The sequence below is a fragment of the Patagioenas fasciata genome, chromosome 2 (genome assembly GCF_037038585.1).
Source record: "Patagioenas fasciata isolate bPatFas1 chromosome 2, bPatFas1.hap1, whole genome shotgun sequence".
Classification (NCBI taxonomy): domain Eukaryota; kingdom Metazoa; phylum Chordata; class Aves; order Columbiformes; family Columbidae; genus Patagioenas; species Patagioenas fasciata.
Window position 1 is genome coordinate 147,408,320 of NC_092521.1, and position 27,799 is coordinate 147,436,118.

The 27,799-nt window shown below is 40.4% G+C and overlaps 1 protein-coding gene across 1 annotated transcript in view; it reads right to left on the bottom strand.

The window, feature by feature from the left end:
• Positions 1–27,799, bottom strand: part of CUBN (cubilin) — a 141,967-nt gene that overhangs the window by 64,647 nt on the left and 49,521 nt on the right. The window contains exons 28-31 of the mRNA XM_065831316.2: positions 25,179–25,338; positions 15,410–15,591; positions 7,432–7,606; positions 5,618–5,799 (exon numbers count right to left, since the gene is read on the bottom strand). Of these exons, the coding sequence (XP_065687388.1) occupies positions 5,618–5,799; positions 7,432–7,606; positions 15,410–15,591; positions 25,179–25,338 (699 nt within the window). The remainder of the gene's footprint in view (positions 1–5,617; positions 5,800–7,431; positions 7,607–15,409; positions 15,592–25,178; positions 25,339–27,799) is intronic.

A 27,799-nucleotide genomic window follows, 5' to 3' on the forward strand; every position in this document is an offset into this window, starting at 1 on the left:
TGTAGCTAGTGCACGAGTGTGAGTTATGACTGTATATAAAATGAGAAGACACTAGGATTATGGGTTTTAGATACATGTACTCAGCATCAAGGATCAGAGTCCATATATCTACACTTTATACCTATATCTATGCTTTAGGGTGTTGAATTACACACATATACATTAAGTGTTATGTAAGCAGAGGGTAACGTAAAAAAAAGTTAGGAGGAAGAAAGCAAAGATGGTTTCACAAAACTTCGCTTTTAATTTTACCACAAATGCCTTCCTTCTCTTTTGTCCTCTACAGCTGATAATTTTCTTTCCTTTCTCTCTGTTTCACAATCAGGAGAAAAAAAAAATAATAATGAAGTTAAAACCAACAAGTTACTAGTTTAAGTGACATCAAAATTATAACAAGAGGAACTACAGGGAAAGCAAAATAGCCACAGTCTCAGTGTCTCACTAATCTTTCCTTGCATCCCAGCAGATGCGATTTGCTCCTGCTGTGTTTGGAGCCATGGCCCAGTCTCAGAGCCCCTGTCCCTGGTTTCAGCAGTGAGGAGCCCTGGAGCCACCAGCAGTTGCACAACACACAGAGGAAGAGCCCTTGGGCTAATGGGCACCAACCCAATTTGAATTCAGTTCCTGTTTCAGCATTAACATCCTGCATTACCATAGGCATGTCATTTAATATAACCTGTGACTTGACTTCCTATAGCAAAATGAAGAAAATATGGATAAAAATATGGATAGGAGGACTGGAAAATATTCAGGTGCTATGATAGAAGCTATGTAAAAGCCCACTTTGAGCAAAATAATGCCATTGGGTTAGAAGAAACCTACTTAACAACTTCTTTTACTTCAAAATGCCTCAAATTTCAGCAACTCTGTGCAATGCAATGCTAATGAATTAAAAATTTCTAACTAGACTGTATAACACAGTGCAATGTTCCTGCTTCCAGTGTTCAAAGGTCTTTGAGCATATTAGTGAATAAATATATTAAACAGTAGTTGAGAGAAAGGTCTCAACTAAACCTCAGAGCTGAGAAACAGAGGACAAAACTCCTGCTTAATCCACTAACATAACTAACATAGCCATGCTGTATTCATGAATTAAACATTTTCCCTTGGGCCTATAACACTATCCAGCTCTGTGGGACAGAGTAGTAAGTGTACTTCAGTTTCTGTAAAAAATGAGTACCTGGTAAAAAGACCCAAAATATCCATCCAACCTTTTCTCCCCTCTTGGCATCCTGCCACAATCAGCCCTTTAATACATAGTGTGCAGTGTTCATTCTTCCTCTGCACATATGTTCTGTATATAAATCAGACTGCCTGGAAGTAAAAAACCACAAACCATGGAATGTGAATAAAGTAACGACTAACTAAATATCCCTTAGGAATTAAGGTACTGTCTTTCCCTAGACAGTAGTGAGAGGATTATATCTGAGTGCTAGAACTGAAAATAAGCATCACACTGACAGAGCATAGAGGGAGGGTTTGGCTGCAGTTCATGTAAATTGCTGGTTTTGATGGATCTGTGTCCCTCTGCACGGCTGAGGATATGACCATCGACACATGGCCTGTTGTGAGAGTCTAGTAGTCGAGCACTGTCACTTGGGAAGACATTAAGGATGAGTAACATAAGAGACTAAGTAGTCATTTCATTCCAAGAGCTTTCTGGAATAAAGAAGTCTTTCTGTGGTAATACTGAGAGAAGAGCATGAAGTCAGAGGAATGTTTTCTAAATCAAGTGTATTTGCTCTTTCTGGGCAGCTTGTTTGAAGGATAGTACTGCCACCTCTTTCAGAAACCCAGAAATCATTCCTTTACACTTGTTAAGAATCTGATTCAAGGAACAGTTTGGCACAAGCATTAGTGAGATACAGCAGCAACTCTTAAGGGTTATGGCAGCTACAAGTTAAGCAGGAACAGTAACATGTGGATATCGTGTGGCTGCATCATTTTTGCTCACCTGCTATTTATTAGCTTAAACTATTTTATATGAAGGAATTTCAATCTTGAATCTAGATCAGAAACCACAATATTTACACACTAATTCAGGGAAGAGTTGCATCTCCCTACAGCTTCTTAAAGTTATCTTGAAAACATCTGAGAAATGCATTTCTGTGGCTGCATGAGTAAAGGAAAACAATGCAGCTGCTTACTTAAAAGCCAAGTTTTCATTTGCACTGTGCATAGCAGAAATTTGCTCTTCCCTTTCCACAATGATCGTAACTGTGTGACTCATTGCATTCTTGTTCAAATGTGTTCTGCATTTTGTAAAAGTTTATGACAAAAATAAGATAATTTTTCTCTTCTGAGCCATAAAACTTCCACATATTTCTAGCTGTTCTCTCTTGGAATATCCTCTCCGCCAGCACCTGGAATAAATGAAGTCATACCTCCTCTCCAGCTCCCAGAGGCTTATATTTCTGTATTCTCATGTACTACATGTTATACTGCAACAGGAGAGAAAAATAACATTTACTTAATCAAAGCCACTGAAAAGAACAAACTATTTCTCCCTCCCCTTTTCAGGGCTTCATGCTACAAGCTCTGCCTTCCAAGGCACGTCCTCCTCGAGTCTCCAAATACTTGAAGCTCTTACTGACCTGCACTGCTGGTGTAGCATCAGATGCAATACTGGTTAAACAAATGGGAAAAAATGCAGGCATTAGTGCATTTGCTATTGCTTTTGGTCTATTTTCCTTCAAAAAACCAGATTTGTTTGTTGAAAGAAATACTGTCCAGATAGAAGTGGGCTGGTACATAAAGAGAAATTAAAAAATTATTCCTTGTGTATGGTGACTGTGACAGCAAAAAAAGTCTTCCCAAAGATCTTATACTTTGTACAGAATATAACCAAGTTATATTTGAGATCAACAAAAATAAAGGCTATACGTCCTCATTTAGCAGATAAACAAATATTCATCTGTTTTGAGAAAAGCTAAGGTACAGAACTTAGGCACATAAACCAAGGAATCAACTAAATTTAGGTAGCTAGGTGAATTAAGAATGCACTTTTTGGTAGCCTGGACTGCTCTAGGCACACTCCATCCATTGACTCTAGAGGGAGCTCAGAGCAGTTATGCCGTGTGTTACCGTTACCCGCTTAGAATTAATTTGTCTGAACCGAGATCTGTGCTTAGATTCAAATGTGAAGTCATTGAGCAGAACCGAAAAACGCACTGAGTTTCTGGAGTTGCAGCATAGTCAAGAAGCAGCAGAGATCGGCATTTTCCCTACCTCCATTTTGCTCACATAACAAATGTGCAATGGAAAACATTAGGGGGTAGAGAGGGATCATTTTTATGCATTTTCCATAGAAAGGAAATTACGGTAGAAATATTAAAAACAAAACAAAACTCGAGTCATAACACAGGGAAAAATGACTGGGTCTAGAAGTGGAAGGATGAAGGAAAAGGCCATTAGCACACTGAAGGGTGGAGGGAAGCCCCAGGAGAAGTCACAGAGCAAATAAAATCCACAAAGATAAGTAAAAATTTTTAAAAAAAAGGGTGTAACCACTGTTACTCATACAGTAGTTGTTCCTATATTAGAGAGAGAAAAAACAACCCACCAGCTTCCTTAGCTGCCCATATTTTCCATTTACACAGATTTTGGAATGCAATTCCTAGACCATTCGTGGTCAGACATCTACTTGTATATTCCCAGGCACCCTTTGTCCCCTCACTCTGTTCTCCTATTACAGTATGAGGCATGTAACAAGCCTTAGAATTAGATGAACACAAGTCACATCCAGGTGTTGGTAATAAGTAATTTTCTGCTTATTGACATACCAGATAGATAAAGAAATCCCATCCACTCTTTCTTGTCTTGCTGGTCCTCTTAAATTGGCACTGAAGAGCCCTTTTCCACCTCATACACCAGAGCCTCAGAGCCCTTCGTTATCTCTTAACTTCAAACCAGCATTCTCCCCCATCCATTTTCAAACCAACCTCCACCTGTTGGGCAGTGACTGATGCCTACACTACATTTAAATCTCCCTCCCTGCTAACAGTGCAGCTTCAGTTGTGTTTGCACAGCTGGGGCTGATGGGCAACTTCCTCCTCCCCTAGAAAAAAAATAAAAAACAAACCACAAAACAAAACCAGAAGCAAACAACTCATACAGCAACAGAGGAAAAAGTATGTTACTGTATTGCAATAGTCTGCAAACTCTGTTCATGCAAAGAGCTCTGCCACAGCCATCTCCTCTGACAATGGACGGACTAGTGCCTCTCAGTGATTAAAACCCCAGTGTCTATATCTGGCCCATAAAGGTAATGGGAGTTGTGCTTGTAACTACAAGGAGCTCATGCAGCTGAATACTCTGCAAAGTGTTTAGATAGGTACATAGACCTACTGGCATCAGGTTTAAAAGAGAAACTTGTATATCAGGTCTTTTTAGAATTCAGCCCTTAACTTGTGAATTTTTTTTTAATTTTCACCAGTGCTGTTATTTCAGATGGCCTGTGTTTCTGTGTTTTCTATTCCTGTGTGATATCACAGAAGAATTGGAATTTTTTTCCAAAAGATTTTCCTTTTCAGCAATCTCACTGATGTAGTTAAACAATTCAAATACAAAGACATAGCCATATTTCTGTATGCTTCAGAAAAAAAAAAAAAAAAAAAACACAACAAAACATTCTGTGGCCAAATGAAATCTTCAGTTTTGCTCAGCAAAATAGGGACACATTTCCTTCTGTCTAGTTCAGTACAATAAAAGCTTTACGAGGCAACGCTGTTAAAACTGGTGCTGTTTTCAAAAGAATCTCAGTCCATGCCAAATTGAGTTGTTTGTGAATGACAGCTTATCAAGGAGAGGAAAGCTGGATTTTGGGCCACAGCCACTGTGCTTTATCCAACTAGTCCTGATCACATTGGCCTTTGTACTGAGTGAAGTGCAATCTGACGTCAAGGGTCAGGATTTCATGTCCCTGCTCCCAAAAGACCAAGTGGAGATTTGTTTGTTGTCGTGCACTGATAGAGCAGCAACTTGAATTTCCATGACATCAACAAAAGCTCACAAATGAACAGCATTATGAAGCTTTTAAGAGAGCAGTGGCTCTAACGAAGCAATTAAACAGACAGCTGAGGAGCACCTGAATACACAGTGCATACATAAAGAAAACCAGGCGGCCACAGTTCCCCCTGGATGTAGACCTCCCTCTCTCTCTGCTTGTAACAGAGCATGGGCAATCTATCATATATATGAGCAGTCCATTCTATGGCTGTGGTAAACTGCACTATAAATGGGAAAGGGCATAATCATAAGAGCCATCTATGTATGAGGTTATTCCTCAGTAGTAACTACAACTCATACCACCGAAAGGAAAAACATAGTGCCAGGATGCAGCACGCACTGCTGCCAAGAAAAGATCCTTCCAGATAAAAGTGGGAACCTGGAATAATGCAGAAATACATTTGTGAAGCCTGTTTCGTTGATAAAGCAAAGGGAACTAGACCATAACTACTCATCTGTAAATTTAAGCCTTAGTTCATCAGTGAATAAATATGAACAAACAACTACCAGTCTGAAACCAACTGCAGCTGAGGTTGCACAGTAAGCTTCCTCTTTTGTAAGCTTTTCACCAGGCTCAGTGAGGAAACTTGAAATTTCTGTTGTTACTTACTGCAACATTGTCATAGTTACATGAAAGGTGATTTTCAGTGTCAAAGTCTGTGAAGTTCAGTAGGATTCTGTGGCCGTAGTCTGCTTGAATAATCCAAGAACAATCTGTGTTGTTATTATAAGGTTGAGGGTAGTTTGGAGAATGGATTTCCCCATTGGTAGCTTGGAAAATCCCACCACAGCCTGAAAAAAAGACATAATCAGTTTTAATCAGAAGCTCTTCTATGCTTAGCATTATTCCACCTATATTTTTAAACTAAGGGAAGAACACTTCCATCTTTACATTTTCTACATTAAACTTTTGTAGTATGTGTGCTCCAACTGTTGAAGTGTCCTGTCCACAACAAAAATCAATGAAATGACTATCAGGAAAGTATAACATTATCATTGTTGGTGAATACACAACAACAACGTTAGTGAGTAATGTTTCTTTCTAGCCCCAGGCTGGCAGTAGATGTTGTAAAGGCTGAAGCATTAGTGCTGGTATTCCTCTATCCTAGATATTGTAAAAGCAATCAAAAATACCATTCACATGAATGCCACAGAGCTAGCATACTGAGAGAGCAATGACTAGGCCTAGCTGAGCATGGGGGTGAGAAAACTATTTCTGAAATATCCAAACAGCCGGGATCTCTGCTTTCCCCACGCGCAGTACAAAATTTGTAAACCTCAAGTTTCTACTTCCCTTCCCAGGCAGCTGAGGGCTTCCTGAGGACTCCACCCTCACCAGAACAGCTCCAGTGCTCATGAACATCTAAACAGCCTCGAATGATGGATCCTGTGCAGAAAGTGTTGTGGCTTTCAATAGGAATAACACAAACAAATGGACTTTATATGTTGTAAAGGGATGGAGGAGGGTGACAGAAAGACATTGGGACTGCTATAGATGGAGGCAGCCTGCTGGAAGGATAAAAATTATACTGTTATTCCATTCTTGTGAGTGGGTATTTTAGAGGCTGGAAGGGGGTTGGAGTATAACAGGCAAGATGCTGTAAAGGGATGAGAAAACTTCAGGGGGCCTAGGTATAAAAAATAAGATCTCAGAAGGGGATTAATTCAAAGGACTATGGTAGACTTCTTTTTTTTAAAAAAATAAAATAAAATAAAATCATCCACCTTTTTCACAAAACTTGCAAGAACAGAGAAATATAAACCTTGACAAAATAATGAATCAGTGTGCTCAACCAAGCAACACTACAAGAATTAAAATCTGCCTTTCATTGCAATTGTTTTCCAATAACTGGCCTTTTCATAAGAACTCCCATGTAGAGATATATGGCTGGGTCTTTTAAGCATATCTCTTCTTTTACTGATTACCAGTAAGGCTTTGAACAAATAATCACATGGGGGATGGATGAACCTTATAGAGTTCAAGTACTTACTAATCACTCCAGATACTTTTGGAGTCCACCGAGTTGTCCAAGTTAAACCACATTCTCAGATATGTTTCAGTTTACGGTTTAAAATCAAAAACATTATTCAGCTAATAACGGAGTGTCTGGGGAGAACAGCTAGCCTGCAAAAGTTTTTGGTTTTTTTTTTTATTACAGGGATGTCTTGATTACTTATGTAGAGAAGAAACTCCAACAAGGTTGACTGTTACAAAAACCGCATAAATACACCTAGATTCTAGCTACTCAGACACTTTTTTCCTCTCTGTGTTTTTCAGCATCTCTTAGTGTTAACAAAACCAGTGACACCCAAATTCTCCTTCAGTTTTCAGTGCTGTGCTATTTGACTTCTTTAAATGCTTGCATGGCTGATTCACGATCTCAGACTTCCTGAATTTGTGCTGGTAAGAATCAGGGTACTCACCATCCGGATTTTCTTGCCAGGAGGCATTAAAACCTTTCCCTGTCGTTGCTGCACCTGTCTCGAAACGGACAACGGCTGAATTGCCAGTAGTAGAAACTCGCAGTGGGTTCTGGGCTGATCTTGAAACACATAGCTGGGCTAGTCTAGGAGAGAAGAAATCAGGGCCACCGTAGACCTAGAAATACAAGAAACACTGTCAAAGTTCTTTTAAGAGACTGTCTGCCACACAGAATGAATGAGAACTGTTTAGCTAGGAGAGAAAAAAAAAGTCTATGTATTGAAGGTGATTGCACATTTTGAAATGTGAAGTAGCTAATAAAGTCATTTTCTCTGCAGGTTTACTTGGTATCTGAACCATCTGGCACACGTATGAAATTTTAGAAGATTTCAAAACTGCTTTGCATTAAATAAGGATTTTCTGGTTTGTGGCCTCTGCCACATTCTTCTTCCCCCATCCCTCCAGGGTTAGCACTTTGTTTCTGTGGGATATAAACCCAGAGATTTTTGTGTTCTTGTGCAAACAAACTGCAAATCTTTGCAGGAACTTGTGCTGATATTTTGCACCCTTTATTTTTAAAGGCACCGCTAAAACTGATTTTTAAGTTGGGTCTAAATTTCATCGCTTTTTCTGATAAAACAAAAAACATTTCAATTTTATTTATTTCAGTGGCAGAATTAACATCCAAACTATGAGATTTTTGTGAAGTAATCTACATTTTAATAATATTCCTCAGAAACAAGGAGATATATCACACATATCTGCCACAGAAGACAGGTTTTGACTTTTAAAGAGTAATTATTTACTAGTCAGAAGAGTGTGCCTCAGGCAGTTATAAACCAGAAAACCATGACTCTCTTAAACATCATCAGCAGTATTGTGTAGTTTATAATGCACTTTTAATAACCACAGAATTGTAGAATAGTTTGGGTTGAAAGGGACCTGAAAGGCCGTCTAGTCCAACCTCCCTGCAGTGAGCAGGGACATCTTCAGTCAGATCAGGTTGCTCTAAATCAAGGCTGTCACACTCATTTTCACCGGGGGCCACATCAGCCTTGCAGTTGCCTTCAAAGGGCCAGTTGTCATTTTAGGACTGTAAAAATGCAACTACTCCTACATTAGCAGCCAACTGAAGTGAGTTAGGTGGCAGTACTGAAGCCTCATTCATTCTGTTTCTTGTTTTCCAAATGGGATCTGGGATTTTAGTTTGAGCTTATTTATAGCTGGTAGAACTGCCTAACCTTCCTTAGTCTTCCCTTTCAAAGCTGGAGAAAAAACACATGATCAGTGCAGTTTTCAAATCCAGACATGATTCTGGTGCCTTCAGTGACTCAATTTTCTTGACTTCTTGCATGCTAATGAAATGCCACCTGATACTAAAGGTCTCTTGCCTTCCACTAATATGTCCCTGGTAGGACAGCAGCTGCAAAAGTCAGCCTGACAGTAAGCTCAAATGTGAAAAGTATTAGAAAGATACAACAGACAAAGAGTGTGCTATTGTCTTTCAGCAACTGAACTAGCAATAGACAGATTCTTATTGTATTCTTATTGTATCAGTATATATTATGTATAAATCCTAAAGCTAAACTAGAGGATGGCAAGTTCTAACAAAAGAAAAACCAAAACAAAACAAAAACAAACAGGGAACAGGAAGATAAGGCAACAAATCCCATCAGGATTTTCACACCACTAGCATCTCAAATCTGCTCCAATGTTGTATTAATCTGGTAAACATCAAAAAGGTCAAAAAAGCAATCACAGAATCACAGAATAGTTGGAGTTGGAAGTTACCTCTGGAGATCCCTTGTCCAACCCACCTGCTAAAGCAGGTTCACCAGAGCAGATGGCACAAGAATGTGTTGAGGTGGGTTTTGAATGTCTCCAGAGAAGAAGACTCTACAACCTCTCTGGGCAGCCTGTTCTGGTGCTCTGTCACCCTCACTGTGAAGAAGTTTCTCCTCATATTCAGATGGAACCTCATATGATTCCAGCAGCCTGTGCCTGCTGCCCCTCATCCTGTCATTGGGTACCACTGCAAAGACTTTAGTCCCATCCTCTTGACACCCACCCTTGAGATATTTATAAGTATAAATGAGATCCCCTCTCAACCTTCTCTTCTTCAGGCTGAACAGACCCAGCTCTCTCAATCTTTCCTCATAAGAAAGGTGCTCCAAACCCCTAATCATCTTCATAGCCCTCTGCTGAGCTTTCTCCAGTAACTCCTTGTCCTTCTTAAACTTGGGAGCCCAGAACTGGACACAGTACTCCAGATGCGGCCTCACCAGGGCAGAGTAGAGGAGAGGATAACCTCCCTCGGACTGCTGGACACACTCTTCCTAATGCACCCCAGGATACCGCTGGCCTTCTTGGCCACAAGGGCACATTGTTGACTCATGGTCAGCCTGTTGTCCGCCAGGACTCCCCACCCCAGGTGCAGGACTCTACACTTGCCTTTGTTGAATTTCATCAGGTTCTTCTCTGCCCGATCCTCCAGCCTGTCCAGGTCTCACTGAATGGTTGCACAGCCTTCTGGTATATCAGCCACTCCTCCCAGTTTTGTATCATCAGCAAACTTACAGAGAATACACTCAGTCTCTTCATCCAGGTCATTGGTGAATAGGTTAAACAAGATTGGACTCAGTACTGACCCATAGGGAACACCACTAGCTACAGGCCTCCCTTCCAACACAAACTATTTGATGATTCTATTAACTAGACTTGCATCATTGATCACAACCCTCCGATCTCTGCCATCCATCCAGTTCTTAATTCATCTCACTGTGCACTCATCCAACCCACACTTCCTGAGCTTACCTATGAGGATGTTGTGGGGGACAGTGTCAAAAGCCTTGCTGAATTCAAGGTAGACAACATCCACTCCTCTCCCCTCATCTACCCAGCCAGTCATGCCATCAAATAAGGTTATCAGGTTGGTCAAATGTGATTTCCCCTTGGTGAATCCATGTTGACTACTCCTGATAACCTTCTTCTGTATGCTTGGAGATGACATCCGAATGAATTGTTCCATCAATCTATCAATCTCTCTCAGAAAGTGGCAGTACTAAAAGAAGCAGCCTTCTAGATGGCCCTTTTGCCTCTGATCCCTTCTAGATGAGGGGAAACTCAATATTTTAATAAGCTCTGCCAGATACTTTTTAATCTCAGAAGTTTGGGTTCTGTCCCAGCTAAATATCTGAGCAAGTCTTACGAACAGCTGAGCTAGTCCCACCACCTCCAGGGCTAAATGTAGTGCATTGCTACATGATTTCATTAATTGTGTACTCACTAACTGCTCACGGTGCCTGACACTGCTCTGCCATTAGAGGTATAAGGGAAAGAATTTTTTTTTTTTTACTGGAAAAAATATTCAGTGACTCCAGGCTAATGTGAGACCTCAGAAGCTGAAGTTTGCAACCCCAGAAGAAACAAGAAATTAATTTTTTAATAAATGTCATAGTCTGTTAGATGCTCAGAGGACTATTTTGTTTTAGTGGCTGATTACACAGGCTCAATAGCTTAAACATTTTAATTTTGACTGAGACAGCACTTTTTTGCATTTTAAGGGGAGTCTGCGTGACTTGAATGGATAACAGGTCCTCTGTCTGATTGATCATCCCAAGGCATTCAAAAGAAGTCAGAATGCCAAAATCACAGCTCAGATTAAGAATCTATAATGAAACAGTTACAGTCTGGGGAAGAAGCATGTTTGCCTGCTGGAAGCTTAGTGTAGAAAAATCTTACTGCTTGGCTGCTTGTGAGGCCCAATGACAGCTGCATTCGTCAGAAGTCTGTTCAAAATGTGAATTTTAAAATGTGTTTGTGGTGTACTCCCTGAGTCAGAGCCACAGCATGGGATCTAGCAGGAACATATGCTCTTAATCATGTAAACCAGCCCAGAGAAGCTATGTGGCAGAGGAAGCAGCAGGAGTTTCTAATATGCATCTAATAAGCATCATGGACCAGCCTCTCACATCATCCCTGGTGCTCCCTGGGGCCATCTGCACACCACAGGCAAGGAGACCAAACCCAGCTCTGACATAAACCCTGCTGATTTCTGTAGCGTTGCCTCAGAAATGAACTTGGCTCAGGCTGAAAAGCTATAGTTGAGCTGTTGGAAAAGAATTAAGGATGGAGAAGAAATATTGGTGCAAATCTGAGGTTTGTGAGTCTCCTTTACATTGTTAACTGTTCGGCAACAGCCTTCTGCACAGTTTCAAGATAAAAAGCACAGTGAAAGGCATGCCCTTTACAGTTAGGGGTGTTTTTTCTTTTCTCCTTTATACCGGTTCAATTAATCACATGCTTTCACAAGGGCTGGAACAAAAACAAGCCAGAGGGTTTCCATGACAAAAAAACAATAAAATGTTACTTTTGGCTACAAAGAGGAAAACCAATAGTTACCACATGAAAAAAAAGAAGAGGGAAAAGAGAAAGGATGGAAAGAATGAATTCCAGGGTGTGTTTCACAAAGAGTCACAGGATGTCTGAGCTGCAAACAGATACAAATAAAAATAAAAACATTTAGTCTGACCAGAACACCTGATCCAGAGATAAAATTATTTTGGTTGGCATAGCAGGGGTACATAAAGCCCATGGTTTAAATCTGTTCTTATCGTTTGCTTCTACCCCGTTAGCTCCATTTATTGTTAACAGTCAGCATTCCAGAGTTATGAGCAACAGAAAGCTGTTTTCATGTGGTTGGTCACCCTCATGACACAGATTTTCTGGGAATAAAACTGATCCCTGTTCAGATATAACTGCCAGCAAAGAGAGACCCTGCCTTTGACAGATAATGAAGTATTCTAGTAATGCTTGATGTTTCTTTATATTTAAATGAGAAGACCAGAGCATCTAATAAAGACCTGGAAGTTCAATAGATTGACAGGGTTCCTTCCTTTTCAGCTCAGAGCTACATCTTCCTGTGACAACATTTATTTATAATTTACAAAATTCTGGTCCATGTTAAAGAGAAGATGTCATAATTGAATGAAACAGACACAATCATTTTTCTCTATGTATATATTTTCAATAGAAGCCATTTAAAAATATTTTTAACTCTTTCATTGTGCCCAAGATAACAGCTTCTATTTCCACGAAACATTTCTAGGAAATATCTTTAAGAACAAGTAAAAATTTACTTCTGTATGTTTGTAAAAGGGACAGAATCTGATGGGGAAGAGAGAAAGACAGAGTGCAACAATGTCATAAAAGAAACAAGGAGGAGGATTAAAGGAGAATGTGTCAAACACTTGAGCATGCAGAAGCCACAGGGAGAACTTGAGGGTTTCACACACACAATTTTTATGTAACTATTATTGCACAGTCTTGGTGAAATATATGGTAGTGCTGGGATACAGATGTTGAAGGGACAGCTTGTTTAAGAGGTATTGTCAAAGGGAAGGGGGATGGTTGCTGTATTTTACAAGAACAAATATGCTTCAGAAAAATGTACAAGAGATAAATATTCAAGAAACTATGGTATAAAAATGAAGTTAGCAGCAAAGGTGCTGCAATGGGAAACATATCTTAGAATTTTCTTTCAGTGCTCTGCCAGGTAGGAGGTGTGAGTGTGTTTCTAAGCAAAAGCTAGATGCAACCCTGTGAGGATGTTTACTGATCACTGGGGAATTTTTATTACAAGGCAGCTTCTTATTTCAGAGATTAGAAAGAGTTAATGGGACAGGGAGGCCCCGCAGAGTCCAGAGCTACTTTAGTACTGATTTTGACTTCCTATTAAAACTGGAAAGTTATTTGGCCTGAAAGAAACAGGAAGTGGTAGAACTCACTATTCAGAGATCAGGAAAAAGTGAAATCAGGAGAATAATTATGAGAAAAAGCAGACTTCAAAACCGGAAGAATTAGTAGACAGGATACTCTTGAGAAGATAATGTGCAAGTGAAAGAAGCTCGGAAATTTAGTTATCACTGACATACACTGTGTCAAAGGCACACCAGGAACCTCCCTTTTTCTAACACACTTAAAACTTTTGTGTGTGTGATTTTCAGCCTGGACATACATAGACGACTATAGGAAAGAAGATTACAAGATAAAGCAGCTACTAAAACTAGGTAACCACATTTTTTTTCCCCCTCACTAAATCTGAGTCATCATTGCTCTGTGCAGACTGTATCAATCATGCCATGAATGTGTATTTTTATAACAAAAGCAAGAAAACGTGTATGTGGCAAGGTACATAAAGCTCCACCAAATTCCTGCAGTTTGGCAGGGAAAGTTGTTCACTGCCAGGCAGAACCTTTGATCTTGCACCGAGAAATGAACCGTTTTTCCCCAATAAGTTGATTTATGTTAGGTTATCTGTCAGCAGACCATAGACAGGTGTTGGAAACTGGATGAGCCAAGGTCAGGAGATAAGTAACTCAGAGACATGACAGTTCTGAGGGCCAGATGGCAGGAAAGTTCCAACAGCAAGGTGGGCATCTGTGCTGATGAATAAGCTTGTAAAGAAGTAAAGCATAGCAACTAAGTTTGAAACAGTAAAGAAAGAAAACCAAAAACATAAGGTGAACACCTTGGTCACAAGCACAGAGCAGCAAACTGTAGGATCATCTTAAACAACTTCCTTAATCAATTTGTGTCTGGGAACCTGCTCATTGGTTTTAGGCCAGCCACCCCACTAGTCAAAAAGTTGTCAAGTAAGTGGTTGGTAGCCATCTGCACTCTTACTGGATCATGATAGCTGTTGGGTGATAATCTGCAGATGTAGGCACTAGATTTTTGTAGCTGTTTAATGGATTCTTCTGCACAACTGAGGCATAACTGAAATTTACAGGTGGATCAGCTTCAATCTAGTAATTTCAGGCACAAACAACAATGAAGCTGCAATACACCAAACTTCATAAGTGCCCAAACCAGCCAACACAGGTTGCCTGCTCACAGTCACTGTTGTTAGCAATGTGAAGAAAAGTCATACTTGTCAGTGCTACTGATGGAGAATTCACAGAACAACTTCCTTACAGCCAGATCTTTATAGAAGTCCCAAAGTCAATAGGATACTCAAAGCAGAGTGTCCATTTGGTCAAGACTTCCATTTAATTGCTAAGCCCGGGACGCCTGTTTCAGAGCCAGAAACCTGGACTTAAGTTATACATCCCTTCTACTCATACAAATGCTTAGCAATCATCTCTCTGGCAACTGTATATTTAGGACCTCCTTTGGGATGTAGGTTAAGTCTTCCAGAAATATTGCTGATGAGTGTGCACTAACAACCACAGGCTGGAGAAATCAAAGCTATAAAGGTGAGAATAGGCAGCAGTGAGTATGTGTAGGCGCTGGACAGAACGCTGTGTAGCTGTATGCCAGTCACACATCACATTATCCAGGAGAAGAGAAGAAGAAAGGCCCCAGCGGAGTGGTACAAGATCTCTTAATCAATCTTCTGGGTTCCTTGCAAAAACATTCAAATGTCATTCATGTATTGACATCTAATACCCAACTGTACCTCCATTAGTAATCTCAGATGTCTCTAGTGAGAGCGATCTAGAAAGTCTATACTTCTAAAGAATTTCTTCCTGAAACTATTTCCTATCCCTTCTTCCTGCACTAGAAGTCTATTCAAATCTGTTAGCTGGGATTGGTCACCTGGCTTCTTCCCAACACGAGCACCAAGATATCATAGATATCCTCTACATTAGGAAACTTTATCACCATGGTACAGCACCCTACACTTAATTCTTCATAAAAAGTGGACTTTTGAAGACTGAGTTTTTCAAAACAGTTTTGTCTCTTATTAGGAAGTGTACAGTGCCTAGTATCATTATTGATTAAGGTATACAGACACCAAAGGTATGAAAGCAAAATGTAATAAGAGCACTGTGGTTTCTGTGACACCATCTGTGGAACAGAACTGTAACCACAGCAGAAATGGGAAATTGCAGTGGAATTGTTTGTTCTGCTCCTACAGTTCTTGGGATTATCTACTCCAGACAGAAAACCATGTAACTTGTGTATTTTTGCTCTTACCTCCAAAACATCGTAGCTGCAGTTTGGGTGATATGCAACGTCAAATTCATGAATGGTGAGTTGAATGCTGCTGCCAGGTGCTGTGTGAATGTACCAGATGCATTCCGTGTTGCTTGGGTATCTGCTGGGGTAGCCAGGGCTGTGAAATGAGCCAGAAGGGCCAAAGAGTTCTCCTCCACAACCTGACAACACAGCAAAGCAGCCTGTCAGTGAGCGGGTTTGGAAAATCTCACCGACAGCTGAGCAGCAAGGACAGGCATTGGCACAATTTCCATGCACAAGTGTGTATACTGGGCTTGAGGGTCTCCTCTGTTACAGATAACTGAGGTCTAGCAGGGAAGAGAAACTCAGGAACTGCGGGCTGGACCTCTGGGTGCTGCTCATGCAGTAGGAACTTCGCCTCCTATTTTGGCATGATCCTCACCATACCTCAGCATCTTCTTTGACAGCTGAAGAAACTAAGACACAGAGCAAAAAAAAGTGACATTTTCTGTATTGGCCTCTAATTTTGAGCAGTTCTAGAAAGCTGAATCAGATCCACCCTCAGTGCTTACTTACCTCAGCTAATACACAAGCTAAGTTATCATGGGGAGGGCTTCCTATTGTTGTAAAAATGACATTTCCCACTGCTTTAGAAATCATAAAATTAAAGACAATGACATTTCCCTCAGCCCACTGAGCATGATTACAAGCTGCCAAGTCACGGTGGATAAACTGGCTTTCTGGTATTTGGTGGATTTAATGTTCTTTTTTTTTTTTTTTTTTAATTGTAACTGTGCAATTGTAAGACATGCCATGTTTGAAAAGTTATGTATCTTATTTTCAGATAATAATTTATTATCCTCATCTCACTCCCCAACCCCTTGGGTGATTAAATTCTTGCATATTATGAGGTAGGTTTCAAAAAAAAAAGTAAAACAATGAAGCAACTGCAGGCCAAAGTAGCTGAACACACACAGTTTTATCATTGCTTTATGGAGATGTGGCAACTGCTGCCCTCATCTCCTTTTGCTGAGCTCCCGGGAAGATTCAGTCCCTGGGTCCAGGTGTCAGAAGGGTGGAAGGCACATCAGCCCTTCCCAGGGTCAGGGCAGCTTCAGATCAGCTACATTCATGGTGAGACCTTACCTTTAGAGAAGCCAGTAAGGTGGCTGTGTACCTGCCACATGCAGAAAGCAAGGGATTTGTGCGTGTTGCTCTGCCTTGCAGCACCTTTTTCATCTCTACAATACAAGCCCCCAAGTGCTTCGTTTAGGTACTAGCTAATCTTTTGCTTACACAGCTTTTACGGGGTCATTCAAGCTTTCATTCAATTTCTTTGCTCATCTCCAGAGGGAAGGTTCTGTCACATAGCAAAAAAGCCCCAAAATACTTAATAAAACCATCTAACAAATTATGAGCTCTATATTCCCAGAAGCAAAAATTGTGGGATGTCAGAAGTGACAAAGCATCCATATAAGAATTTTTAGTTGTATGAGATATTTTGTAAGATAAAACAAAAAACTACCCCTCTGACCTGCTCATCTAATCTACACAGATGTGTAAAACTTCCCTAATCTCTGGTAAATGTGTGCATAATTTGCAATTTGAACAAGATATCTTTGGCCATTGCTCTGCTTAACACTTTTACTTTCCTCAACACCTTCTGTGACAATCCTGTGGTTACTAAAGGGTAGCTCCTAAGGCCCAGAAGCATTTCCCATTGTCTCTACCATGGAGTCTTTCAGCTCCTCACTGGAAACTTGAGTTTTGTTTTGCCACAGTTGGCTCTAGGACTTCTAGGACTGCAAAACACAAATCTATGAGAGGAAAGAGTAGCAGGTCTGGAAGGGAGCAAAGTAATAGGCAGCTACTTTAAACTAAAAAAGAGACAGCTAAATGCAGATGTGAGGAAGACTCCAGCCATGCCAGCAATGTAACACAGATCTCTGTCAGTCCATCACCCAGTATTCACCGGAAAACCACATTTTAAACACAAGAATTCCCACAATTGAACAACAGTCAGCTATAATCCAGGAAAGCCTTTACATAGCTGAGGTTGGCCTCACAGGTGAATTGGCATGGGCTTAATTCTCCCTTTTTCCACACCTTGTGGCACACAATGCTCCATAACCCTGAGGTAGTTTGCCTTGCAGCCACAAAGCTACATTGTCAAGCTACCTGACATCTCAACCAAAGAGTAAGAGGAGCTTTCAGGTGTAGTTGAAGCCAATCCTGCCTTCAGTCCCTCTGGAGAGACAAACAGAATAAGGCAGTGTGCTTGCTTCCCTCACGCCTGCCAGCACCGCTGGGTAACTGTCACCCCCCCAACCTTTGATATCCATGAACATTTCAGCGGGGGACAGAGAGGAAGTAAGCATCAGTGTAACCCACCACCCCATTTTTTCCCAGTGCCATCAATAGAGTTTCCTCAATGAAACCAGGTCATTGGGTTTTTACAACTAGAGAAAAAAAGGTTGTCAGCGGCAGGGGAAGCCTTACAGCTGAATTTGCAGGGTGAGTTACTCTCTTTCTTGTCCCCCAGCAGCAGGAGTGACACTGCTGCTGAGGACACAGAACTCGGGAGGGGAAAGCCGCCCCGCCAGCTTGGGAAACAGAAAGATTTCTCAACAAACAGACTCGATGGCTTGGCTCCTGAGGGGTTGGGAACGGGGAGGCAGGGGAGTTTCAGCAGGCAAGAACAAAGCAAATTGCTATTTATCTCAGCCTGAAGAAAGCTGGGAACATTTTAAAACTAAACAGGCAGTTATGACTCAGCTTCTCCTACTAAGAGTTTCCTGATAGCCACAAAGACATGTTTTTTATTTAAACCCGAAATGGCTCAGAGGAGTGGAAAGCTGTGTGCTGTACTTTGAGGCACAGACCTTTCTCTCTATGCAGCCCTTGCAGTCGCACTCAGGTTACTCACACTCACTCTCCAGAATGGTTTATATGTTCTCTGAGCTCTATCGATATTCTCTGGATGAGGTACGTGAAGCACATGAATAAGAACGTCGAACTATTGTTAATGTGCCATTTCTTTTCTTCCAACTACAAACGTTCCCAGAAAAGGCTTTTTGTTTAAAGAGAAGTGATTATTTTTAAGTGCTCCAGTAAAATGGAGGTGAAGTTTAGTTTTCTGTGATTCATTTCTTACAATGAATGTGCTGAACTCATGTTGCCGATCTTTTATTAACTGTTTGCAAACAGATGGGAAATTGCTTGAGTTAATGCTTAAGTATACACAGACTAATAGCTTCGATCTTTGCAAATATGTGAACTTCACACGTGAACTATTTTGACTGACCTGCATATGGAAGTAGGAAATTCTGTATTAGAGCAGAAACACAATCTCTGAACTCTCTGGCCTCCTGACAGAAGGTCGATATGTTATGTTTCTGCTCTTATACGGATGAGGTAAGAATCAGTTGTGTTGTGCTTTTTTTTTTTTAAATATAGACACTAGATGATTTTAACAAAATATTTACAGAAATACTTCAGAGATGAATACAAATGTTGCTGCCTTTAACCCCATTTACTAAATCTGTAGAACACTAAGATGAGAAAAACTCAAATGACAGAAAAACTTTGTGAAATGCTTACAAACATGGTATGTGGAACATATGCCCAGCCTGTGAACAAAAACAAACAAACCAACCCCCACAACAACAACAACAACAAAAGACACACACACCCCCCCGCCAACAACAGCAACAAAACAAACAAACAACAACAAAAAATTGACCAGGAATACTATTTCATAATGAGAAGCAAACTTTGATTCACCAACTTTGCAGCTTATATTTCAGTTTCTGGAACATTTTTGGTCCTTACTATTCACAAACCTTTTGTCTTGGATATTTTTAAAAGGTGAATTTATAATTCTATCTGTGTTTATTCAGTGTCTTCTCCATTTTCATTAGCCACAAAATTCTTGCAGCGTTATCCCTTTCTTTGATTGAATTACAGATACAAGCCATCGAGGAAAAGTAAACTGCAAATATTTTTCATATTATTTGTGCATCATCTATGAAGACAGGTTCCCTGCCTTAAGATGCTTACACTAGGCTTTGAAATCTGCCTTGGCAGATACCTAAAATAATCAGGAAAAATATAAAATAAACTACATTTGTATTAATGTTCAGGCTGAGGATGCAGATGCATATTTATTTACATACCTATATGAATATATGTGAATATCTGAATGGATTTTGCATTTAAAAGAAAACTTCAGGAGAAGTGCCAGTCCTGTTTTTTAGTAGCATGCATTTGTATGTACTGTATCCTTTTCCTATTTTCTGAGCAAGCTGAGAAATCCATTTTGATTTAGCCTGGAATGTAACTTCCACACAAAGGAGCCTGCCTACTTTATTAAAATATTGAAATAGGGAAAGATTAACTGATGGTGTAATTATCTCAGCTAATTAAACTTCTTCCATCTCAGGCATCACCATTAAACAAACCTTTTCCCGGTGTTTACATTTGTCTGCAAACATCAGATGAGAGTTTGCTTCTATTCAAATAAATGGAATTTGTGCTGTTTATGGCAACAAATCAAAAAAGACTTGGTCTTTAGGTGTGAATAAAAATGAGGAAGAAAAAAGCATAAACTGCTTCATGACTTCATTTCTCACTGAAAAAACAGTCAATAATCTGAAACCATTCTGTTCCTAGTGGAGCATCTTTAAAAGTTTCTCTCAGCACAGAAATACATGGTCTTGCTGCAAGTGGATGGCTATACAGACAGCTGAACTGCACACAGCATATGTTCAGTTTATGCGGGCCTCCTGCACTCATTTTGGAAACTTCAGACCTGCAGCTAAACTGACCAAAAAAACCAACCAACGCAACAACAACAACAACCACACCAACCAACCACGGAGGCTAGATACTATTTTAGTATTGTAAAGGTCTTGGAATTGCCTTGAAAAATGCTTAAAACAACTACCTAACGTGGTGTTAGTTGCTAGGAAATCAGACAACAAATAGAAATCTCAGGAAACATAGATTTGGTGTCTTTGCTTTCCTCTGGCTAAAACCAGAGATTCATTCATTGAAGATTGTGCAATGGATGATTTTTAGATGTCTTTCCATATTACTGCCTGTCTTGTTAGCAGATGGTGTTCATTAACCAAAGAAGAATCTCTATTCTCATAAACAATTATAGCTGAATAGAGAAGTAGTAATCTGTGGAAACCTCTATTATTTGCAAGGTTTTCAGATTTATTCATGGGTATGTTTTAGCCACATGCTCAAAGATTTCCTTCCATGAAGTTTAAAGTGAACTGGCATTGCTCCTGTAAATTCAGAGTTAGGGAAATCAAAGGATTCAGAGTTGTTGTGTTTGTTGAAGTATAACTTGGGTTTGATTCTGAAATCTTTTGCTCTCTTGAGCAGGTTTAGTTCATAGAATATTATCCAATGGAGCAAGTGGGATAATGTTTGTTATGAGGGTTTATGCAAGAGAGTAAAAATTCAAATTAGAATCTGTTTTGGTTTGTTTGGTTGTTTGTTTTTCTGATTTGTTAATCACTTCCACAGCTTTGATCATCGTTGTTTATCAGACTTCTGAATTCTAGTATTTGCTTCAACATATTCCAATCTGAAATCAGTAAGATGGACATTAAAGACAGACTACTGGGACCCAAAGACCTAAAGGCAAATTGAGGCACATAAACAGGAGCTGAATCCTCCAAGATACTGAACGGCCATATCAGCTGGCAGTGTTCGATGTTAAAAAAAAAAGAAAAAAAAGTGCCATTTTCTATTTCTCAGACACTGATTGAACTGTTCAGCAACAAGCAGTTTAAGAAAACTTTGGCCCTTATTCTTATGTGTTAGTTTGGGGGGTGAGGAGATGGCTAGATTGCTTAAGAAACAGAAATGAATTAATCCTTAGCTCTCACAGAGAACATGCCTATGTTTTTAATAACCAGGCTGCAATAAAAAAAGCCTGCTCTGAACATGGTAGCACCCACAATTCAAAATAACTGCTTGGGACTTCAAAAGATCAGACCCTGTGCATCCTCAGACTTAATGTGACAGAAAGACACTGAAAAGGAATAGTTATTTTTGAAAACTGGAGGAATGGCACTTTGTCAAAGACTGCATGAGAACTGAACAACAGAGCTCTGAGTCAGGCTCAGGAAGTCTGGGCCCCAGCTTGCTCACTGACCTGCAATGCAAGATGCTCTCCAGCAATCCTAACGGGTGCCTGGCAAATGTCTGCACTGAATGGCTTCTGCATTTTAATCTTATCTCTGCTTCTGATATACCAGGGGTGTCACACTCATTTTCACTGGGGGCCACGTCAGCCTCATGGTTGCCTTCAAAGGGCCGAGTGTCATTTTAGGATGTGCACTCGGCCCTTTGAAGACAACCACGAGGCTGACACGGCCTCAGCAAAAATGAGTTGGATACCTCTGTGCTATGTTTTCCTGAAGAACTGACAAATTATTTCACATTTTACCTGATATATACACTGAAAAACCCAGACGTTAGTTATTATATGCCTTTTAATAGTTTTTAACTTTTGAAAATACAGACCTGGAGTAATGAAAATTTCTCTTCCCACAAACCAAGTGGGCTTTCGCCACATCCTGCGCATCAGTCATGGTTTATTAAGGAAATCCAACAGAAAGAAGATGATGGTGAAGGAAAAAACCAACACAATACTTTGGGGCTACATAATTATTTTCTCAACAATACACTTTGCTTCTTTTTTAAAGGTGGAATTATTGTGTCACAGAAAACAGAATACCAGGCTCAAATTTTGACTATGCTGAGAAGAGCCAACTGAATTAATAAGCTCTACTGATAATGAAGCAGCATGAGTCAGCTTCCTATGAAATAAAGATATATATATATAAAGCAGGCAGCTCCTACAGGCACATTGCTTAATAAGGTAAGTGACGGGTCTAGGAAATATGTGTCTTCTCAGATAGTGACAGTTGTCACTGGTGTAATTTTTCACTGAGAGACCTTTGCCCTTCTGGCCTCATGATTTTTTTTAAGGAAAGCGATTCAATTGGCATGCCATCTTTGCAACATCCAGGCTGTTACCAAGAGTTTGTTCTTTCTCAAAGGGTAAATATATGCCCCAAAATGTATTTGCCTGTATTAAGCTTCCTAATAAACAACATGAGTGGAATGAGCACCTTGCAGATTCCAGCTTTCCTTTGGTGAATAAGCCTCTCCAGGACTTGGCTGCAGAAGAAAACATTAGTGATTTAGCAAATCAGTTCTAAATCCAGCCTCATCAGTGGAAGTCCCTTAGATGAACAGTATTATTTCAGAACTAAAGCCACTTTTAAATTGAATTCTTTGCACTAGAGCTTTCCATCCAAGTTAAAATGATATAGGGCACTCTTAAGCATAACTAACCACATTGTACCAAAATCAGTTACTAATTCTGCCTTTGGAAAAGCCTAAAGACTTTTCCTCCAGGAACCCAGCTCAGCAACTGAAAAGCAGCAGCTCAGTAATTGAAAAGATCAGATGCAAATGTCTGAAATCAAAACACTGCAATTTTGTGTCGTGTGGCAGCAGAGGCTCCTCACACCAGTTATCAACACGGTAAGTTTTGGGCTTTTTGTGATCACCTTATAATCATGAGCAAAGCTGCTGGAAAGAGTGTCTAAAATGAAGTGTATCGGGCACATGGTGGCAAATGTAAGTGCTGCTCTCTCTAATCACCAAAGCACGTGAATGTCCTTGATATATATCTCATAGATGCTTCACAGCTGCCAGTTAAGGAGCACATGGACAGTCTGAGAAATAGTTCACAGCAGCTCGAACTCTACAGCACACATTTGTCACTTGAGCAGAAGTAACAGCTCTCTCTCAGCAATATATATAGCCTTGTTATTTTCTTGCCAGGTGAGATGTTACCAGATCCAGGTTTAGATTCGCTTACGGATTTACTCTCAGGAAAGGAGGGACTTGAATGCTTCACTCTGAAATACCCAACTCAAAGCTCCATCTCCTGATGAGTTCCCCTGGACTAAGGGACTTTCTTCATTGAACTTCTCTTGTACATTTGAAAGATTTTCAGAAGGAAGAAGTAAATATAGCACCCTGACCACAGGAACATACATAATTTTATCCAGTCTAGGGCTACCGTATATGCCCAGAGAACATAGCCAACAAGGGTAAGAGGAATACCCATCTTTGTGCATGACACCAAAAAATGGGAGTGCCTGCAATGAACAAGAAGATGACTGTGGTGAGCTCTGGAGGAACTTCTACTCATATTACAGGCTGTCAGGAGTCGCAGCGGTGATGTTCAAAGCCAGCAATGACATTCCCGAGGAGCCAGCCCTATCTGAACCCACAGCTACTGCTCTGCTGCTCAGACCCAGCCCCACAGTAGCAGCCTGGGCCCTGTGCAGTATTAGGCTGCAGTTTAGTCACCAGGAACAGAGGGGCAGTGCTGGCTGACACAGAGTGAATGTGTCAGTGCAAAAAAGGAGTGTGGGGGGATGGGAGAGGGCTGGACAGTCCGGGAAATGCTTGGGAGAGGACGTGGAGGGAAAGCACAAGAGTGCTTACCATGCAGGCAGATTCTGCAAAGCTTTGAGAGCTTTAGAAAAGCAAGTTAACCCAGCACTATGGCTACTGTAGGGAGCTGATGTCATCTGGCTGTGCATAAAAGCCTCCGCTTTTTCTTTTGTGCAGTCGCAGAATGACATCACCTCGAAACACAAGAGCGTACCTTTGTGCTGGGGCACTTCCCCTGCTGGCCCCTGCCACACATCTCGCTTCTCCCACACACGGCCCTCCTTTGCCCAGAAATGCTCCTTAACCTCTGCTGAATGCAAAATACCACTGTCTAGTCTAGGAGAGCCCTCTGAGAGCCCGCAAATGCCACCAGTCTGCAGTAGCGCAGAGGAGCTCCTATTGAAGCGATGTATAGCACACCGTACACCTCAGCAACCCACAGTGGGGCCTCAGCAGCTGATTTTAGCTGCTTTACATTGCTGTCAGAGCTGAATGGTGTGAACTGATTAGATAGACGGGGCAAATGTGGCAATTTAATTATTTTCAAGGTTGGATCCTCTTTGATGGGATGTACAATGACACATGATTTAATCTTGTTACAGTCCAATATTGCTGTTAAATAAGCAGAGTGGAAAAGTTGCATTTGTAGGCTCACTTACGAAGAAACTGCAAACAGTTTGCAGTTGTTCAGTCATTAACAGATTTGTTTATAATTGGCGTGCATGCCTGCCTATTTAATGAGGCCTGTGACAGTCTTTGTGACGTGCAAGAACAAGAGAAAAACACCCAAAGCACATCCTGACCAATGTGATGTCATGCAGAGGCGAGAGGGGGGTAGATGGAAGTGAATGTGCTACCCTAGAAAACAAACACCACTAAAGAAAACTGGAGAGAAGCCTGCACAGAAAACATAAGTCTATAGGAGTGGGGCAAAGTGAGAGCTTAGTGCTTCCCATTAGAAAGTCCAGGTCACCCATAGTTCTGCTGTGGTAGCACATCTCTCCTGTTCAGTACAGAAATCCTGCAGATGCCCCTCACCCCTGTGCCTATACCTGCAAATGAAAGCACATTTCACTAACAGCTCTCAGTCTCTGATCAGATGCTCTTTGAAGGTGTTTATGTACAGAAACATCCACTGGGAAGGTATTTGAGGAATTACGAGGAAATGCAATGTTTTTAGACTTGTAATGGGTTATTTCTACTTATCTGAGATAGGGTGGCATAAGCTGGGACTCCATTACACATACAGGAGAGAAAACACACCTGCCCAGAGGAAACCCCATTAACTTACCATTAACTTCCCACAGCATTTGGAACCCACTCCTAGCGTACAGTCCGTCAGAATAGAACTCCACATGCAGGCTGGTCCCTGTAGTGGACCCTGCCAGTGGAAGAGACTCTCCACAGAAAGTGCCTATCAGGTTGGATTGTACATCAGGCCCATCATAAAGCTGAAATGAAACACAGAATATCCCAGTGAGTAAAAAGCAGCTCCCCAGTTCTTAATGTTTTGTACAGGATGTCAAAGGCAAAGCAGTGAGACTTCTTGCACTGGCCACCTCTGCACAGCAATATGAGCTCTGGAGAGTGTGGAAAGATTTGGATGAAATGATGAGCAAATATAACTGCAATATGTCTTTAAACCTGGCTGCACACTGTGTACAGTGGGAAGGTTTTGCTGTTTCTGTTTTGGTGTGTATTGGGGGTTGCTGAGGAAGAAGATAAAGGGCAAATGGCAATGAACTGAAATAGAAAGAAAAAGGGGATGTCACGGGTCTGATCTGAGTGTGCGTCTGACACGATCAGTGCTTCCAACCCACTCAGTGACGACTCTGTTCACATCTTCACTTCTTTAAGATTGCGCTCAGGTGATTTCAGGACTGACTGAACTTGTGATGCAGAAAACCAAACAGTCAACATCACCAGCGCCTCCCAGAGTAGTGAGGACAAGCTGGAAACCAAAAGCAAAGTAAATCCTAAAAAACACAAGTCAAACTTCACGTCTTTATTTATTGTTTCATGGTCTTATACCAGTGTCCTACTTTGAAGGACTAGTGGACTGAGCCACACTTTCTGAACTTTTGTACTTAGAAACACTTGAGGAAATCCTCCATCCTACACTTAAAACAGCACCATGCAAAGAAAAAAAAAAAAAAGCTGAAGAAATATTCCTGTGTGTAAATCTGTATGTGACTCATATACTCACATTTAAATAAAAACACTTAATACATGTTTTGATGGGGTGACAGTAGATGCTTACGTGCTTTACATTAGTTGTCTCCATACAGGTTTAAAGGGTCTTTCAAATTCTAATTTTGTGACTTTTTTTGAAATCCACTAAATCACACAATATGCATCTACGTTCCTCACCAAATATCCCAAGGCTCAGTGTAATCTTTCAGGGGTGAGGAGTATAATTTTTGCAAAGCTGGTAAAAATTAGACATTTTAGCTAAATTGCCTTTGACTTACGATATCAGATTGCCAGTTGTTGTCAAGTCAGAAGTTGTCTTCTTATTTCTATTTTTGTTACTATGATTCTTAAAGTTTAGAAAGACAGCAACTCTTGTGCTTTATATTGCTTTGCCACAGTCCGTCTTCTGTGATCTTCTGTCTCACGGAGCACATCTTCCTAACACCACCCAGCGAATTACTGGCAAACAAACCGTGTCTGAAAATTCTCATTGTGGATTTTTGGCATGTTTCCTTTCAGAATCTCAACAAAAACTGTTCTCTGTTCTGAGGCCATCATCATAAAGTTGTCTCTATACAAAAATTCAAATCCATGATCTCTAGAAAAGCAGCCAAAGTTTATTTGTATTTTCTCACCCTTCAAATCTCTTTTCCAAGTATCTCTGACTGCACTAAGAATTCTCCTGCACTCAATTCCCATAGAATGGAAATATATTACAGCAAATATTGATTAACCAAGCGAGCTACCAATTTTTGCACACGTTTTCTAGCAGACTCACACAGGGAAATGATTAATTAAACCCTTGGGTTTTCTGTTCAAGATGTTGGTCTTGCAGAACCTTCAGAAATCTTCTTGTTGATTTAATACATAGTCCAGGCCAAGAAATCTACTCAAATGGTTTCAAATCTTCAAGCAGAGAGTCTAGTTGGTTTTTTTTTAATGTAGTTCAGCCAGAAGTTAGGCACAAATTGCAGGAATAATTCTATGGTAATATTACATGGCCTATTTTATTAATTGTGACCATGAATCCTTTTGGGTTTCAATCCTCTAATAGAATGAGAAGTGTATTGGAACTTGAGAACTCTCACTCCATTTGGTATGACTTCTCTAGGTGAAATCAGGAAAGTTTGAATGTTTCTAATTGGAGACCCATTGCTTGTAGTTCTTGTGAAGCCGTAATCAGATGTGTTTGACAATAGATATGAAATTGCCATACAGATCAGATGTTAAGAAGCTGAACATCCATAGGTATTCTTTCCAAATGTAAAGCTGGAAGGACTGCCTGACAGATGGATGAGCTGTCCCATGCCCACAGGTATGACCTTCCTCCAAGCCATGCTGAGAGCTTCACACATTCTTTTATGGCTTAAGTTCAGCAAAATGCAATGAAGTCAGATCCAATTAGATTTTTAATAGCACTACTTCCTTCAACAGCTTTGTGGTATACACTTCTCACATTTCTGTGGCTTCAAGCCATGGAAAACTCACACCAGAAAAATATGAATGATGAAGAATGAATCAACAGGGAGATTCTTAATCTATACTCTGAATAGGAGCAAAAACTGCATAAAGATACATATTCAATGATCAGCTGTTAGCCTTAGTGATTACAAATGAAAAAACATTCTAAAGAACTATGGACTAAATCATACCCACAAACTTCCAAATCCAAACAAAAAAAAAAAAACAACCTTCACGGGTTTCCTGCAACTTTGATTC